The sequence below is a fragment of the Cryptomeria japonica genome, chromosome 3 (genome assembly GCF_030272615.1).
Source record: "Cryptomeria japonica chromosome 3, Sugi_1.0, whole genome shotgun sequence".
Classification (NCBI taxonomy): Eukaryota; Viridiplantae; Streptophyta; class Pinopsida; order Cupressales; family Cupressaceae; genus Cryptomeria; species Cryptomeria japonica.
The window spans coordinates 947397052-947416917 of NC_081407.1; the positions used below are offsets into that span (position 1 = coordinate 947397052).

The window sequence follows — 19866 nt, forward strand, 5'->3', positions numbered from 1 at the left end:
GGATAAGCTGATGGCTATTGCTACTAGAGGAGTTCATGTTTACTATTGTGGTAAGACCAAGACGAAGCCATGTCATAGCAGATCAGCTGTCTTGGATTAAGTCGGGGGAACCTTCGGAGGTTGTAAATGATGACTTCTCGGATGTGCACTTGTTCCAAATAGCCGTACTCCCTTCATGGTATAAGAATATTGGAGAGTACCTGTCGACATCCCGATTCTCGGAGGACATGCCTCCAGGGGAACGAAGGAAGCTAGTATTAAGGAGCAAGACCTTTCAACTGATCAATGGCTTACTCTACAAAATGGGACTTGACCAGGTACTAAGGCACTATGTCATGGAGGAGGAAGTCCCCAGTGTATTGAGGGAGGCACACGAAGGATGCGCAGGACTACGACAAGCAAGTTGTTGGCAGGGTTGTGGTGGCCAACCGTACACAACGACGCCCGGGAGTGGGTCGTGGGGTGCGACACTAGCCAACGGGCGAGTAAACCTTTGAAGCGGGACTTCATGCCCCTCAACCCTTCACACGCATAGGAGCTCTTCGAACGATGGGGACTCGACTTTGTAGGGCCTCTCAAGGCTAGCTATGCACGATGGTGCCGTTACATTGTGGCCGCGACAGAATACTTGACTAAGTGGGTGGAGGCGAGGGCCCTCCTGGATAACTCTGCAATAAGTACGGCTAAATTTATCTATGAACAAATTATTACGAGATATGGCATACCTATTTAGTTGACAAGTGACTGAGGGGGCCACTTAGTGAACCATGTCATACGGCTGTTGACCATTGAGTTTAAGATTTTCCACTCATTATTGAGCCCGTACTACCCACCCGCCAATGGGCATGCTGAGGCCACTAATAAAATATTGGTGTCAGTAATCTACAAGTCCTGCGGGGTAGAAAAGGAAGACTGGGAGGAGAAGTTACCCTCCGTATTATGGGCCTATAGAACGACTTACAAGGTGACCATCGGTGAAACTCCATTCAACTGATGTATGGTCAGGAAGCAGTGGTGCCTGTTGAATTCATGGTGCCGAGTCTGCGAATAGTAATTTAAAATAGACTCGGAGACATGGAAAGCCTATGAGAGAGGCTTTACAACTTGAACAAGTTGGACGAGCGTCGAATGGTGGCGCAGTGGGCCACGGAGGTCGCACAAGCGAGAAGAAAAGTATGTCATGAAAAACATTTAAAACGGGCAAAATTTACCCAGGGACAGTTGGTTTTGAAATGCAACGGCAAAAACGAGATCAAACCAGGGAAGTTTAAGGTGAGATGGCTAGGACCCTTCTGAATTGGTGAAGTCGGGGCCAACGGGGCGATCCAGCTGACAATGTTGGATGGAAAAGAGGTGCCCCAGGCTATGAACGGCTCCAAATTCAAGTTGTACCACGAGCGACGACCACACCAGCAAGTCCTAAGTGGAACAAATAAAAAAAAAAAAAGAAAACTTAAAAAGAAAATAAAAAAAAAAAGACAGTGGCCACGGTGGGACCATCGCACAAACCACCGCCACAATAGCCCCATGAAAACAACAAGGCCGCGGGAGAATAAAAAGACGACAAGGCCACAGAATAGAGGAAGAGCTCCGCCGACGCCTCCAGGAGAATAGAGACAGAGCCGCACTACCGCAGCAAAAGGTAACGGTATAACCGTTGATTGAGAAATGAATTCCGCAGGGAAGCGCCAGTGGAGAGCACAGCTATCAGACTTGGACAAGACGACAAGGGTTTTACCATCAGGAGTAAGGATTGCTGGAGGCATGGACACAAGTACTAGTAAAAAGAAGCACTGGCCAAAGGTTGCAGCAGGCCCATGGCGGACACTGTGATGTTTGAGGGTTTACATGGGTTGAACTGCAGAAAATGGTGGAGTGATATGGCGGAAAACTATTCGGTGAAGGAGAATTTGAGGAGAGCGGGCGTACAATGGATTATTCGAATGCCAATCTTTCAGATAAAGGAGTTCGAAGGGCCTCTTAGAGCCATGATTCAGAATTATGATAGCCATGGGCGTTGCTTGGTAATTGATTATTGTGGGAGGAAGCTCATTGTGTCCTTCTCCTAAACAGAGGTTGCCCGAGTTTTTGGCTTGCCAGCCACAGGAGCCACGAAAATCAATGAGGTAGGGAAGAGGGCCTCATAGAAGGACAGGGAAAAGATGTTGGGTTTAGTTTGTCATCAGCTTTCGCAGAAGGAATGGGAAGACATAGATCACGCACAGAAGAAGAGGGGCGTGAAGAAGGACTTCATTGCTGAGGGCGACATGTATTGCTTAATAGACGTGGTGAAAAGCAGGCTCACCAGTTCCAGCCGTGCCTCAGACATTTCTACCCAACACATTTCTCATGGACGGGCTGCACAATGGGATATAGTATGACTGGGCAGCTGTCTTAGCAGATAAGTTGGACGAATTTCTCTTGTTACGGCACAAAACTTTTTATATGCCGCACCATGCCATTGCTTTGTTCCTTGCGGCCACGATGGACCAGGTCCCACTGGAGGCTAACGAGTGTAAACCACAGTTACTAGTGGACGATACACACCCACTTGTTTGCTATTGGATGCATTTGGACAGCTTGGGCTCTGGGCCCAACAGTATTCCGCCGTCTTCAAAGAAAAGAAAAGTACAAGTGGTAGTCTCCGAGTCTGATGGGGTCAATGGTATGGAAAGTGACAGCTCAGAGGAGGACGCGGAGGAGGCCTTTTGCATGGAGGGTAGAGAGCACGAGGAGTTAGAGAGTGTGGGACAAGCCGTGGGAGAGCAGGGACACGGTCGTGCGGGCATGGCGCAAGTTGGCACACAACAAGTTGCATCTCCCATGTAAGAACCCAACTTGGCTCTCCTCTGCTGACTGTTTCTTTTGAATGCAATAGATTTGAATTTGTTTTGGTTTTTGAATGTTTATAGATTTTTTTGTGTTTTTTTTGGTAATAATGAGCAATGAAACAATACTGAATAAACTCCTATGCTTAAAATAATACTGGAACAATAATATTACTGCTGGAATTAATTTACGAAACTATCAAGGGAATGTTTGTTCTGTTTTATGGCCAATATGCCTGGAAAACAAATTCATTACAATGTAAGATAAAAACCTGATTTTTGCTGTCCCAGTAGTTGAAAAAAATCTGCCAACTGCAAATTTTAATTTTTTTGAAAAAAATTACTGTTCACGCGGCACTGTAGCAGTCCGTACGACGGTACTGTAGCGTTTACTGTAGCGCGGGTACTGTAGCAGCAATTGTATTTTGAAATGATTGCTTCAATTCTGATTTTTAATGGCTGCCAAATGAAACTGTAGGTCTGCAATTAATATATATTCGAAAATCTGCATACCCTAGATGTCTTCCCTTTTTTTTAAAGCCCAAATAGAACTCCAGAATGAAGCTCTCCTGAAATGCCAAATTTAGTGGATATTTCACCACCTCAAATGGTTGCAACACTGAAGAATTGTCGCTCTCCAATGGCTGACTGAATCAGAAACCCTTGGCTTCTTCTCCCAAGTTCATAACAAACAAATATCAATTCTCTGGATGGATGATATAAAATGAGCTCTTAAGTCCCTTCTTATTCTTTCTTATGAGAGCTCGAACACTTTCTTGGCCAATGTGGGATTAAAGACATATTCACACATTATAATATTAAAGTGACTTTATTATTATAAAGTTACTTTATAACTTTATAATAACATTAAAATATTTAAATAAATCACTTAAGTCACTTTTAATTAAATTAATTAAATATAAAGTCACCTTTTTTTAATTTTATTTTATTTAATGACTTAATAAGAAATTAATTTAATCAATTTCTCCTTATTTCTCCACTTAGCCTTCGGAGAATGTAAAGGCTAAGAACTCCAATGAGATGCTAAAAAGGTGGGGACATTACATCCCATAGGGAAGATTCTTTTTTCCCTTGCCCTTCTTTCAGGTACTTTGCCTATGGATGCGAGGACACGGACCCCTGGCCCTGCATTTGGGGAACTACGGCCGGCCATCATGCTCAGTTCACCCCAGGAGACACCATCAGGGGTAGTGCCAACCTCAGCTGTGCATACAGGGAAGCCAGTTAGTACTAGAGGAGTGACAGAGCCAGTTCGGCATGTGGGAACGGAGGAGATTCCGCACATTGAGAGCGTCGCCGTAGGGCAGGCTAGCACGTTGTTGGGAGAGCCTGCGAATGCAACGACAAATGCCTGGTTTAGTGAGTGGGCAATGCAGCCTATGCACCCGGTCGGAGTTCCTCCTTTATTGGGATGCTATCACATTCTCAATGAGGTCATGGAGTTGGAGGATAGCGCGGGTCTGGAGCTCATGGGGGGTGAGGCGCATGTCTTAGATAGGGTGGATGCCCGCTCCGGAGTGAGGTCTCCATTAGATATTGAGGTCGGGCTAGAGGTCGTCAGTGGATTGGCTTCCATGGGTGCATACATGGCACACATTACTCAGTTGGGAGAGTCACTATTGGAACAGGGCCATAAGCTGGTCGAGAGTATGCAGGCAGTTGGGATGGATGTTGCTGTAGGAGCCTTAGCCAGGCGAGCGCAGGTCCTTACTGGGCAGTGTGAGGAGGAGTTTGAGCGATATTTTCTTTCTTAGGGATGGCCCGCAGTGGAGACACCAGAGATGGTCAGTGCTTGGCAGGCTCCACGGCTTCCGGGTAGCCACCAGCTGTACTCCCTGGTGCAGGAGATGGAGCAGCAGTTCCGAGATACTTACTTAGCCCTGCAGCGGGCTCAGCATTGGGGTGCTTCTTTATAGGCTGATAGACTAGCTGCGGTGGAGGCTAGGCGGTCTATTGAGACTGAGCTAACTCGCGAGAGGGAGTCCAGATTGGTGCTAGAGGTGGAGTTGGCTAGAGAGAGGGAATCTAGGTTGGCGTTGGATGCTGTGTTGGTTCAGGAAAGGGAATTTCGGATGTCGCTGGAGACATAGTTGGGGACGGCTCAGGAGACATTGGATGCGAAGGAGAATAAATTGTTGGAGGCTGTGTTTATGGTCAAGAAATCTCGGGAACGCCAGTTGGCGACAGAGCATACTTTGAGGCAATTTACTGAGCAGCAGTAGTCCAGGCCTTCTTCATCAGGGATGCTTCCTCCTCCTTCTCCTTCTTGATTTTCTTTTGTGTAGCATTGTACTCATCCCCATTTTGTTGTGTCAGTCCCGAATTTTTGTCCTTGTCGTCCGGAGACGACTTTTCTTTAGGGGGGGATGATGTTGGTCGTAAAATGGGGTTTGTACTACTTGTTAAGCTACGTTGGTTAAGTATGTTAGTGTCGGCAAGGGTAGTTGTCTGTTGCACGACGGTTCCCCACGGGTGGTAACTGCAACCCTCGACTGTGTCTTTATATATGCTCTTGTACTTGTTGTTGGATACACTGAGGCAAATAATGATTATTGTACTAGACATTTTGGCATTAATGAAAGCATTGCTTTGAGTTTCTGGTTACTATTCTATCCTATGGTTATCATTTGACTGTTGATATACAATATTAATAACACATCCCATGGGGTAAACAGGCTCAATGCACAACACCCAAAAGAAAAGACAAATTATCATCAATAATGAGTTTGGTTTACTTTTTGAAACCATTTATATCCTCTCAACTCTTAAATGCCTTTAATTCCCTTTTGGAGTCCACTTTAGGGTTTTAATAAAACTTTATAATAACTTTTCAAAAGGGTCGATCCCTTCATTTGGTGCAAATCAAAATAATATAAAGTATATATATTAATAATCACTTATATCTTCCTTGAAATTGGTGCTTTATATTATTCCTCATATGCACTTTATAATTTGACTTTATAATCATTAAATGTCCTCTTGTAATAAAGTCATTAAATGCTCTCTCTTTATAATTCGACTTTATGATATTAAATCCCCTTTAATTATAAAGTCACATGAAGTCAATATAATATTCCCTTAAAATAATTAATTATTATTAAAGTAACACTTTAATAATAATTAAATGTTATAACTCCATTAATAGCCATTATTTAATGATTCTGACTTCATCGCTGGCTAGCCCACTACTCCCACTGTCAATTCGGATGCCTTTCTAAAAATAGTAAGGGACCCTCTCTAACATCCATTGACTTACAATAAATAGTAAATCCCTCAAAGTGGAACCATAAACCTCTGAATATCAATGTCTTAGAACAAATGAAAGATCTTGTGAGATAAACACTTACAACGGCCACCTGAAGAGCTCCAAAACTCCCAAACTGGACCCTCAAATTCACCATACTAGCCTACAAGGGTCAAAATAATAGGCTAATCCCTCGAACTTTGATGCTCACGAAAATGGGGACATTACACTGATATGGTTGAGGCAAATGATAGTTAATATGATTGATAGTACTGCTGGTACAGGTCATTGAAAATAGAGAACCTTTTGATACGTGGCGTTGATTGTATGTGTGTGCAGAATGATATTTCTCAGAATCGACAAATATCTTTTGTTAATGTGAGTAGGACGTAGGTTTTGATGGTGTGAATCTCTTGTATTGTTGGCAACTCTTGTCTTCAACGTTGACAGGTGTTCTGTTTTCTCCTTGGACTCAAAAAAAAAACAGCATTTGTTGTGAGTGAATGCAGTTGGTGTATAGTCTGCTAAAAGGTTGTTAAAAATAGAGATGACAGTGATAGTTTACCGTCACCTTAGATAGGTAATGAAAACAAGAAAGGAGATTTTTGGAATATCATGAAGTCTTTTCTTTGGTATGAGGTGTGCAAGGGTTTATGATTGTAATAAAAGCACATCTCATATGTGATTTTTATCTCTCAGCATGGGTATGTGTAGAGTGCTATAAAAAGGGTTTGAGTTCGTGGATAAGATTTTTGGAGAAAATTGTTATGTCTTTCAGGTGGCAAAGCTTTGATTGTAGTATGTTATAATAGTGATATCGTGTACGAAGAGGGGAGACTTTATAGTCTTATATAATGCAGATTGACAGTTTTGAAGGCAACAGAATTGCTATATGTTTTTTGACAATGAAAGCTATTGTGAGTGTTGTGGTTTTTTACCCGTAAGGGTTTTCCACAAAATACATCCCGTGTCTTCATTGCGTTTGATCTTTCTGCTTATTTTATTTGGCTAAATCATTTAAAACTTGTTGAAATACTGACTCCCCCCCTCTCCCCCTCAGTATTTCTGTTTTGGTTTTCAATTGGTATCAGAGTGGGTGCCTTTTGTCAAAGCTTAAAAGCTTGAGGGTTGATCTTGTTTGCACACTACGATGAATTCTCCGGAAGGTCTTGCAACAAATAAAGCTCCTCTGTTTGATGGCTCTAAGCCTCTAACTACGCCTTTTGGTGTGTCAAAATGAGAGCATATTTGATGTCTCTTGGTTTTGATGTCTAGAATTGCATTGTGACATGTTATCAGTTATACAGTTCCTCAAAATCCTCCATCCACTACTGATGAAAAGAAATCTTTTGAAAGCAACACAAAGGCTATAAATGTTATACTATGTGGTTTGTCAAAATCTGAATTTGTTAAAGTCATGCATTGCAATACAACTCATGCTATGTGGGATAAGCTTTGGAATGCTTATGGAGATGAGAAAGTTAAGAATGCAAAACTTTAAACTCATAGAATGCTGTTTGAAGGTCTCAAAATGCGTGAAGAAGAAAGTATTGCAACTTATTTCGTGAGAGTTGATGAAGTCGTAAACTCTCTAAAGGGCTTAGGAGAGAAGATTGAAGATAAGACTCTTGTTCCAAAGATTTGAGGATCAGTACCTCTGAGATTTGATGCTAAAGTTTCAGCTATTGATGAAGTGGCTGACCTTGACAAGATGACAATGGACAAGCTGCATGGTATCCTGACAGCCTATGAAATGAGAACAAATGTTGAATCTTCTTCAAGGAAAGAAACTGCCTTAAAAGCTTCGAAGAAAAGCAAAGATAAGGGACATGTATCTGGTGAAAGCTCAAAAGAAGAATCTGATTGTGAAGCAGCCTACTTTGTGAGAAAATTAAATAGAGACTCTTGTAAATATAGGGGCAAGCTGCCCTAAAGTGTTTTAACTGTGGAAAGATAGGATACTTTGCGTCAAAGTGTCCGTATGAGAAGGAAGAGGACAACAACTATGAGAATGAATCTAAATATAGCAAAAAGAAGTTTATGAAGAAAGGAAAGAAATCTCATAATTCCAAAAGAAGCTTCTATTCTAAGGAAGAAAGCAGTTCATCTGATGGAAGCGGAGAAGAGTCCTTGAATGACGAAATCTTAATTATGGCTTTGGAAGAGACTTTACCTGAGAATCAAGAAGAAGAACACTATTTTGATGAAGAAGAGGTTGAAGTTGATCTTGAGAAAGAACTTATCAGTGCTCTTAATGAGATCAAAAAGTTGAGAAGGAAAAATCAGAATTTAAAGTTGCTGTTACAAGAGGAAAGCAACAAAAATATTGAAAAATCTCTTGCATTAGAGACTGTTGAAAAGTTGATTTCTGATTTGAATGTTTAGATTGTAGAAGCAAAGAAAATTGAAGAACTTAGAAGACATGTCAAAGATAAAGAACAAAACTGTGAGAAGCTTGAAGCTGAAGTTGTATCTTTGAGAAAGCTGGATAAATCTTCACAAGTGTTGAATCATGAGAGATTTGATCAAAAGAGTACAATGACTCTAGATGGCCTATTAAGTTCTTAGAGACAGTCTCTTGACAAAAGTGGGGTTGGCGATGAAGAAGGTCAATGCTCAAAATCTTCTGAAGGTGAACAGCAAATGTCTAAAAATGATTCATTCTCTAAAAGCAAATGCTCAATACTAGGACATGCGTGATGTGATTTTTTGAAAACAACCATTCGATCAAGCACATCCTTGTTATAGATCTGTACAGATCTGAATAGTCTGTTCAACAGTTTGACCTTGCTAATTTGTCCATTGATCAAGTTCATGGTTTCACCCTAGGCATGCAGCTGTGAATGAAAGTTCGAATTTTATTTTTGAAAGTCTTTTTTTTATTAGCATACACCTAATTTTGCCAATTGCACCTTTGAACATACGTTATATTTTGAATTAAAATTGAATTGTCTTCTTTCAGGCATGCCCTCCTCATTTGAGCATGCACCTCTACATAGTTATCTGAAACATCCCTTTTATTCCCTTTATACAGACATGCAATTGGTTGCACCATGCATGCTTGTGCATTGCTCTCTATTTTTTCTTCTTTGTTTAGGTGTGTCTTTGGCCCCCCAGGAGCACACCTTTGAGTAGGCTTTTTTGACTAATCTTTGACCCTTTCAAAGTGCCCTTTTCACCCATGTCTAAGAATATATGAAAATCAGATTTTCTTTGACAAGTGCACTTCTTGTGAAGGCTTCTTGACTTTGAGTTTTGACATTGAATCCTTCTCATTCAAACAAGTGCACCCTTCTTCAATGCCTATACACCTAAATTGTAGAAGACAATTTTTGACAATTGATTCTCATCTCAATGTCATTAAATTTCCACAATCCATGAGATTAATGCTGCTTTGTTTCTGGATTTGATTGTGTAAGTTTTTTTAAGCATCAACATTTTGGATCACACTCCATGATCCATCATTAGGATGTTAGAGAGCTAAAGGGGATAATAAACATCCTCAAGATGGATCACAGAGTGTGATGCAAAATGTTGATACTCAAAAAACTTACGTAATCAAATCCAGAAACAAAGAAGGGTGATTTTCATCACTTTTGGTGTAAGTGTGCCTCTGTGAATGCAAACATTATCCAAGTGCATTGTTGATCTCAACCTTAGGAAAATTCTCCATTAATAACTTATTTCTTGTTCCATGATCTTGCAATGATTAAATAACAAATGGTGAAGACAAAGAAAACCATACAAAACTTGAAATATATGTGCTTTTTTGTTTTTTTTGCATTTAGAAAAATGACAGATTTAGATTAGAACTTAAGACAATATGAAAATTGTATGTGGGTACAACAGTTACAAAGTCAATTTGGGACGTTGTATATTTCTTATTTGCTATTTCTTATTCATCTTTTTCTGTCCAGTTGTAATTTTGGAGTGAAGCTGGTTACTGCCAATAAAGAGAAAGTTGTTACAGCAAGGGAGGTTTTGGAGGCTGGAATTCAAGCAGAACCATTTATGGAAACAGCTCTGGTGACTCTTGGACAGCTGGCACTATCCAGTGAAAAAGTTGAGGAGGAGGTAATATTTCAAATATTCGACCAGGAAAGAAATGTTTGCTGCAAAGAATATCTTCTCTTATATGATCTTAAACATTATTTTTCTTTCCATTTTTCTTCTCATGTTTGAAAGCACAGATAAATTTTGAACTTGTATGCAGAAATATCATTCCTAGGCTTAATTGCCTTTTGTGCCACTTGTCTTTATATTAGCAAAAGTTAGCATTTAGATTACCTGTTGCAACAAAGATAAACTTAAAGTTACAGAGGATGAACCCTTAACTCTTTCATAGAATATACAGATTATGTTATGAGATACCAATTACTGATCTATTCTATTGGGGAAACAATTTTTTTGACTGACCCAAAATGAATCCAATTCCAATTTTTTATTTTATTTGACTGACCTGTGGACCAAAGCCCTGAACCTGAACCCAAATGTGAACCTGTACCAGGACCAGTAACTTAGTGGCAAATGGAAGTAAGCTATGGTTCTTCGATTAGTCCTTCATTTTGAGAAGGGGACATGACATCCATCTATTGTTTGGAGTAAACAGGACTTTGATATCCTTAAGTTGTAACCCATATTTTGTGCTTCTTAATTCAAATATGAAACAAAGCCAAAGAGGAAAATACCGTGTGTTCATATTCCTATCTCTTTTGTTGATCTGTACTTTGACGTGATAATTATGCAATTGATTCCATTCTAGTTTGATTTATATATTTTTCTCATCATGATGCTTTTAATGAGCTATGTGCTTATCTTTAGAATAGATAAAGATGAAAACCTTTACAAATCCTGGTTTTAAAATGTGTTTCTTCTTTTCTTCAATAACTGTAGAATAAACATACTTTTTAATCCTGGAATTTGTCTTCCTGTATTAGGTAGATAAAAGTTAAAGCTAAATCTAGAAACCTTCAAACTTTTAGAGCTGTCATAATGATTGGCTTGCTTTTTTTCCTATACACACTAAAGTGGAGTGAGAATGAAATCTTACCAGAGGGACTGAAGTTTAATGAGCTAGGCTAAATTTTTGAGGTTTTTGATTTGTGTTTGGTGAAATGCCAAAATATGTGGAAACAACAGTAACTCATATACTTGCAGACGACAATAGTAATTGCATATTGTTTCAACCATAGATGGAAAAATTGGGAAAAAATTGTTTAAATCACAATTTCTCCTGATTCAAAACCCTAAAAGATTTAATCGCAAAAAAAATCAGCCACTTTTTTTTGAAAAAATCGCACGATTTTGATTGAAAAAATCGTTGAAAATCACGATTAAAACGGCATTACCTCGTTAGCATTAAAAAATACGAAAATGTTTAAGTGAAAAGTGCAAAAAAAAAAAACCCTAAATGGTTAATACTTTCAACCCACAGAAATGACTTGAACATTTTTGTGCAGGAGAGACCTCAACAATAGGCAAAATTGATTGAAACATTTTTTGCATTTTTCAAGCCCTCCGATAACCCTTCTCGCCCCCGATGTTTTGTTTTTAACTTTTTATTACGTGCTTAATGTCATTACTTTATGATTATGTTTTTATATTATTAACTTATATCATGTTTTCATATTTCATTTATATTATGATTTATGTAATATATTAATTTTATTTATATTTATTAGTTATTATTTTATTAATATAAATATATATAAATGAAATTACATAGTTATAATGCAGAAAATATATTATATCAATATATAATATTTATTATTTCATGTTTTTATATATTTATTATAATATTTAGTATTTATAATACATCTGAGTTCTATAATTCAAAACAAATACTATCTGTAATTATGTTCTATAAATTTAGTGTATATGTGTGTTTTTTTAAGAATATTTTAAGAAATATATTTTCAAATGTTCGATAAATTTGCCAATTTATTGCCGAGTCCCAATTTTAAAAAAATTTCGGGCTAAAAGATTTATTGCCGAGTAAGAGTTTTTCATCTTTGGTTTCAACCATAAATATCTTTGCACAACAATTTTATATGGGTTATACATGATTAAGCAAGTCTGAAACTGGATACTAGTCCGGAATTTTAAATAGATTTATGACCCAGTGGAGCATACAATAGCAGGTGAACAATCTTTGTTAATTTTGGTTTGACCTTTAATGATATCTTTTTGGTAAATACAATAGCAGCTTCCTATTCCTTCCACAATTTGGTTGGTGCTAGATATGGTAATGCTTGAATTAAATGTTGAAAGTTGGCAGCAAAGTAAACAATCTTCCATGACCCATTAATATTGTTTGTTCCCCTTATATCGTCCATTTCACCTTTCTTGAACCCTATGGCTAGAATAAAGTGGGGCTATACTTTTTCCTAGATCCCCACACTTCAAAAAGGCAGGTCAAACGTGATTTAGAGTCCCAATAGCTTTAAAACTCCTCCAAAAGGCTGCAATAATCTTCAACACCTTCCCACATCCATTGTAAAGCGCACGATTTCAGGAAAGTAAGCTATGATATTGATTTTAATGTCTTTATTCAACGAAAGGCTGACAATAGAGCCTATAATGTCCCAACAACGTAAGTACTCCTATTTTGTAATGTTCCCTTTCTAGCACATGTTGTATGAGGTTGTCGTTAGCCTATTTCTCCATGGTCGCATAGGCTAACTAGGACATTTAAGGGATCTTGAGGATAATTGGCCTAGACAGTTTTAGTTGCAGGCAATTTTTGAGGTGTTTTGGTGTGTTTTTGGGATCCTAACTATTTATAGTAAGTCAGTTGTAATGTCCCCATTTTTATAGCCTCTTATGAAGTTTTAGCCTTTTGGCTAAGTGGAGAAATAAGGAGAAATTAATTAATTAATTTCTAACAAAGTCATGAAATAAATTAAAAATTAAAGAGTTACTTTATATTTAATTAAATAATTAATTAGTGACTTAAAGTAAAATAATTAATTATAAAGTCACTAAAATGAAATAAAATTACTCCTAGAATCCTCTAGAAGTTTATGAGAGGTATGGAGAAAAAAGATAAATAGAGGTTGAGCCTCATGGTATTATCATTGGAGATTTGGATTATGGATTTGATGAACTGACAGATGCTTTGCATTAGTTGAATCTCTGAGGACGCAAACCTTCAGCAATTTGATAGAAGGGCTGGACGAAACCCTAGTTCTTCGTCTTGGGAGTGGATTCGTGACGGAATCTACATTGGCACCTAATTTGTGAAGTCTTCTTTCGAAGACAAATTTGCAGCTGAGAGGAAGATATTCCAGTCTTCCTATTTGGGCTTAATTTGTGGCCAAAGGCCAACTTGCTGAGGTACGATTTTGGAGGAGTCAAAGGGAGACAATTTGGGTGTGAAGTCTTCATTGGTTGCCATTTTGGAACTAATTGTAAATGCCATTTGCTGAGTTCTTGTCCCAGTCATTTTCAGACCTCATATTTGTGAGGGGGTGCCATGTTTTTTGTTCATAGAAGCATCTATTTCATATCTACTTGGAGCGCTCCATGTTGAAATTATGTAGCAACGGTCGGATGACTCTAATTGTTCAAATGTCTAATTGGCCTAACGGCCTTAGACATTTGTACAATTATTCCTTATTCCTATCCATCACTGCAAATTAGTATTTTGATCACAGATTAGAATATTGTATGATAATTGATTTAATCATTGTGATGACAATCAAATTCTACATATAATCAATCATATGTATAATTAGTAATAATTTTATATTACTGATTATACATAGCACCCAGTGTATCATATACCGATCTGTGTATATACAATAAATATTGTCATCATAATCTATTATCGGTTTCACTAATTGCTAATGGATTGTTTATACTATGTTTATTAATTGGTTTAATTTACCGATTGTGTTTGCATGTAATCCCGATTATACAATCGTTTTTGACTGTTTGTTATACGTTGGTGATTATTGGTTAGCATGTCTCCACATAGGAGTCACGACTCTAGGTTAATCGCTATGCTTATAAATAATTGACTTATCACATTAAGTGGACTATACATATACAGCGAACAAAACAAATCATAGTACACAGTCAACATAAAGGAGTCGATATCGATAGATATCTGTGCGAAGGCAATATCATTCAATATATATAGTGAAGCGATCTGCATTTCATAAGTCTGTGATGCTGCTGGGTGATTGACAGTACTTGACTAATATAATCGAACTGCGGATAGTTCGATATATAGTGTAAACAACATTATAGTATATACATATACTGCTGACTATAACTCAATGTTACATTGCAATCTGAAAATTGTCAAAGACATCAGTGATCCATTCTATATATATTTTGCAAACTGAAATATATAGGAAGTTACAGTGTTAGAATAAAACTAAGTTACCATAAAATTTTGAAAATTACCATATATATAAATCTGATCCAACTTTAACATGGTATCAGAGCACGATTGAGCAAAGATCAAGATCAGATTGATATAAGCAAGATTATCTTCTATTATTGTCTTGAAGTTCGTCTATTTCTATCAACGTCAAGATGGTGAATGGAGTTAGAGTTGAGGACAGACTTGAAGGAGCATTAAACTTCGTATCTTGGAAGTTTAGAGTTATGGTTGCCTTGGGGGAAAATGAATTAGACGAATTCATGAAAGATGCCGTACCGGAACCAAAAGAAGAGGATGAGAAGCTTCAATTGAAGAGAAAGAACAACAAAGCAATGAAAATGTTGGTTGATTCTGTGAAAGATTACATTTTGCCAATCATCTGCAAGTTGATGAAGGCATGTGACATGTTGAAGACATTAGAGGAGATGTATGAGATCAACAACACAAGTCAAGCTCTCGCACTGAAACAACAACTTAACCACATCAAGATGACGAAAGAAGAATCCATCTGTCTTACTTCATGAGGATTATTGAATTGAGAGATCAACTCTCCACCATTGGACACACTATCAATGGCAAAGAATTAACCATGTTGGCTCTTAATAGTCTTCCTTCATCATGGGAGTCATTTATTCAAGGGATAAGCGCAAGATCAAAACTCCCTAAGTTTGATCGATTGAAGATAGACTGCATTCAAGAAGAGTCAAGATTGGCTACAAGAGGTATTGGTCAAAGCTCCACAAATGAAGATATTCATGTTCTTGCCGCACACTCCTCAAAGAAGAAGGGTAAGAAAGGACACTCCAAAAGAAAGAAAGATGAGGAATCAAATGGTGCTCCTACGTACAAAAGAAGGAAGGACATTTCAGAAATTTAATGCTTTAGATGTGACAAATATGGTCACTACGCAATGAAATGTCCAACTAGAACTATGCCTCAAGCCTCCATTGCGGATGTTGGTGAGACTATTCCACAAAAGGATTCATATTCTGATTTGAAAGAGATAAATTTTTTTTTGGTTGAATAATGTTCATGAATTTAATATGTAGTTTTTTAATTCATGCAATTACATTATGCGTGTTATTTGTGAAACAACTTTGTCAGTAAATGTTCGCTTACGACAAGCTGCATTTGGATATCTTGTGTTTTAAATTTCTTCAATTTACTATGAGAAATTTGTCCCTTACATTTAGGACATCTTTAGAATCACAGTCTGTTGCTTTTGAGGCTATAGAGTTTTGAAGTTCTATTTGTGATGAAGAGATTAAAATTCAAGAGGAACATGCAGAGGACTTTAGTGGAGATTCTAAGATTTTGCATTTCCATTTTTAGAAACAAATATCTACCTGTAGAGGTGCAAAAGTTCACTTGTGAAAGCCATAGAGGCACTTGTTCTAGTAATGATAGCATCTAGGGTTACAAAGCTAAGATTGAGACAAGAGGGCTCTCTCAGTGAGAGGGAGCATACTGAAAGGGGATTTTGTTCTAAATCTCAAGATGATCATATTCCTTCCTAGGGCTTGATCTTGGTTCATGGTGGATGTCATGTGTGTGACGCCATGACAAACATCACGTGAGAGAGTTCGTGATGATTTTCTTGTACTTGTGTGTTTACCCTCTGGATGAGCCATGGTGAATATCATTGTGAGGTGATGATCTCACAATGATGAACACTTGTACATCTCACCATTATTGTGAGTTGATGATCTCACAATAATGGTCGATATCACGTGAGGTGATATCTATGGATATGCCATAATGGTGGATGTCACATGAGGTGATATCTATGGATATGCCATAATGGTTGATATCACGTGAGGTGATATCTATGAATAAACCATATGGTGGATGCCACATGAGGTGATATCTATGGATATGCCCTAATGGTTGATATCACATGGGGTGATATCTATGGACAAATCATAATGGTGGATGTCACATGAAGTGATATCTATGGATATGCCATAATGATTGATATCTCATGACGTGATATCTGTGGATATGTCATGATGGTTGATATCTCTAGAAGTAATATCAGTTGATATACCATAATGGTTGATATCATGAGACGTGATATCCGTGGATAAGCCATGATGGATGACATTACATAAAGAGATATTCATGGTGGATATTATGTGACGTAATATCTGTGGACATGCCATGAATTAATATTCGTAAAATCCCATAATGGTGGATATCATTAGACGTGATATTCGTGGACAAGCCATAATGGTGGATATTACATAATGTGGCTATGGTGGATATCATGTGACATGATATCTGTGGATATGCCATAACCTTTGATATCACTGTGAGGTGATATCTTTCTGTCACACAATAAATGGAGCTATTGTGTTTACTGTAAGGTGTTATAACCTATTGAAGGATAGAAGAAATTCCTCCCTTGCTAAGAGAGAGTGTTGAAATTATGTAGCAACAGTCGGATGATCTAATCGTTCAAATGTCTAATTGGCCTAACGGCCTTAGACATTTGTACGATTATTCCTTATTCCTATCCTTCACTGCAAATTAGCATTCTGATCACAAATTAGAATATTGTATGATAATCTATTTAATCATTGTGATGACAATCAGATTCTACATATAATCAATCATATGTATAATCAGTAATAATTTTATATTACTGATTATACATAGCATCAAGTGTATTATATACCGATCTGCGTATATCCAATGATTAAATATTGTCATCATAATCTATCATCGGTTTCACTAATTGCTAATGGATTGTTTATACTATGTTTATTAATCAGTTTAGTTTACCGATTGTGTTTGCATGTAATCCCGATCATACAATCGTTTTTGACTGTTTGTTATACGTTGGTGATTATTGGTTAGCATGCCTCCACATAGGAGTCACGACTCTATGTTAATTGCTATGCTTATAAATCATTGACTATCACATTAATTCGACTATACATATACAGTGAACAAAACAAATCATAGTACACAATCAAAATAAAGGAGTTGATACTGATATATATCTGTGCGAAGCCAATATCATTCAATATATATAGTGAAGCAATCTGCATTTCATAAGTCTGTGATGCTGTTGGGTGATTGACCGTACTTGACTAATATAATCGAATTGTGGATAGTTCGATATATAGTGTAAACAACATTATAGTATATATATATATATACTGCTGAGTATAATTCAACGTTACATTGCAATCTGAAAATTGTCAAAGACATCAATGATCCATTCTATATATATTCTGCAAATTGAAATATATAGGAAGTTACAGTGTTAGAATAAAACTATGTGACTATAAAATTTTGAAAATTACCATATATATAAATCTGATCCAACTTTAACATTCCACTCCTAGGGCGCCATTGATAACTTAGAAGGGAATTCAAGGCACTGTTTTGGATTAGGGACATTGTTAGATACCTGCAGTGTAATGTCCCTACTAGTTAGAGATCATTGACCTACAAAACAGACTGTTAGAATGCAACAAATATACATATAACTAATCTAATTTGCAATTAAACTTCAATTATTTAATCAAAACCAATCTCAATTCTTATTTAATAAAAAGGATACGAGTGCTGCACTGGGACATGTCCTTAGGCGGTTGTAATGCTCGCCTTCTTGGAACCCATCTTGGTTCCAAGCCATACCAGGAAATCGAAGGATAATTCGATTCCTGTGTTGGATGTAACGTCTTACATCCAAGCGTACCAAGGAAGACCATCATATATGATCAATTCCTTGCCTTGGATGATGCATCTCATCATCCAAGTCTACCAAGGAGGACCGGCCAGATCCGTCTCTTCTTGGATGACCCTTTGTCACCCAAGCCATAACATATATGCATATAGATACTCAGTATATATTGCCTACCAGGGATTATCATAATCCCTGAATTAGGCTAAGGGAATTTCCTCCCAATAGCCTCCATCACATTACCACATTATTCATATAACATTCTACATTTCATGATCATTTTTTACATATTCCTTAATTTCCATTATTGATCCTATATACATATAAATATTCTACATACATTCGTATATCCTTTGCTACATATATCTGAGATAATATCATTATCCTACTATAACTCTGTCAAAGAGATTGGTATACTATTCATACGACAGAACCATCATAAATATATATGTGTGTGTGTGGCACACATGTCCACACACATATATCCTTGTGGCGTGTTAATCAACCGCTTACCTGTTTCGCAGCATGTAAATTATCTGATTTATTCCATTGTCTTCGTATAATTCCCTTCTTATATCATATTCAGTTCTATTATTGAAAACCATCCATTATATTCATAATAATATGTATATTTATAATTTATGCTTTTTTTAAATATATAAACATAATCTTATTGATATTATGTCAAGTATGTATGTATGTATATGTTGTCACAGTGCTTATTATGTTTGCACAGAAAATTCATACTCAAACTGCGATATCTAGACAGAAAGTCTGGGTATTGACATCTTATGAAATGTCAGATCTGAATCCTTCCCTCCCTCCTCTTGGACGTTAGAATGGTTTCTTATACATCTTCTTCTGTGCTGGAGGACCATGCCCCTTTCCCTACGGTCATGTTATTTGTGAAGAGACACTTTTCTATAATTAATTGCTGCCCTTTCATAATCCATGTTTAATCATTATTGAACCGATTTACTTAATCCTTGGAATTAATTAATAGTTTGTGAACAAGATTGTTGCACCCTTAAATATCAAGCAAACCCGATAAGAGTTAGGTGATTGCAACCCTGATATGCATTGGACGATTGAACCATAATGTTCGATTTCATGAAATTGTGATGTCTTACTTTGTAAGACGATTTCATTGCCTGGACTGGTTCGCTGATTATGTACCATAATGTTGATAGTTTGAATTGTCTATTACTTCTGCTCCTAGTGATAGTTCGAGAGGGGATAATTTAGTTATAGAGCTCTCCAAGTCTTGTGTATGTGATGATCCAATTCCGATTTCAAATGACAACTTGAATGCTTTCCAACGCTGTAATATATTCATCTGTATCTTGAGATTATGCGTCGATAGTACTTAGTCGATGCTAATTGTTATTTAGACTGGGTAATTCTTATTAGTCATTGTCCACATTGAATATATAAATTAGGTGTTTATTATTTTAAATATATAAATTGTGTTTATAATATAGTATTAATTTATTTTTATTTGAATATTTAATTAAATAATAATATTTAATAAATAAATAGATTTCAAATAATCATTCTTTGGTAATTATTATATTAATTAATAATAATAATTGCTTCATTTAGGATATATAATGATCAAGGATGGGACATGACATGCAGCAGCTTCATGGTGGACGGCTTGTTGGTGTTTACTTCAGCTTGAGGGATT

The 19866-nt window shown here is 37.1% G+C and overlaps 1 protein-coding gene across 3 annotated transcripts in view; it reads left to right on the forward strand.

Moving 5' to 3' along the window:
- The window catches only part of LOC131038950 (serine/threonine-protein kinase ATM), a 417584-nt gene that overhangs the window by 112531 nt on the left and 285187 nt on the right, over window positions 1–19866 (forward strand). For all 3 annotated transcript variants that reach the window (XR_009104579.2, XM_057971562.2, XM_057971563.2), the window contains exon 27: window positions 10011–10167. Coding sequence is in view for 2 of the 3 variants with exons in the window: in XM_057971562.2 (XP_057827545.2) it covers window positions 10011–10167 (157 nt within the window). In the remaining variant the exon portion in view is untranslated. The remainder of the gene's footprint in view (window positions 1–10010; window positions 10168–19866) is intronic.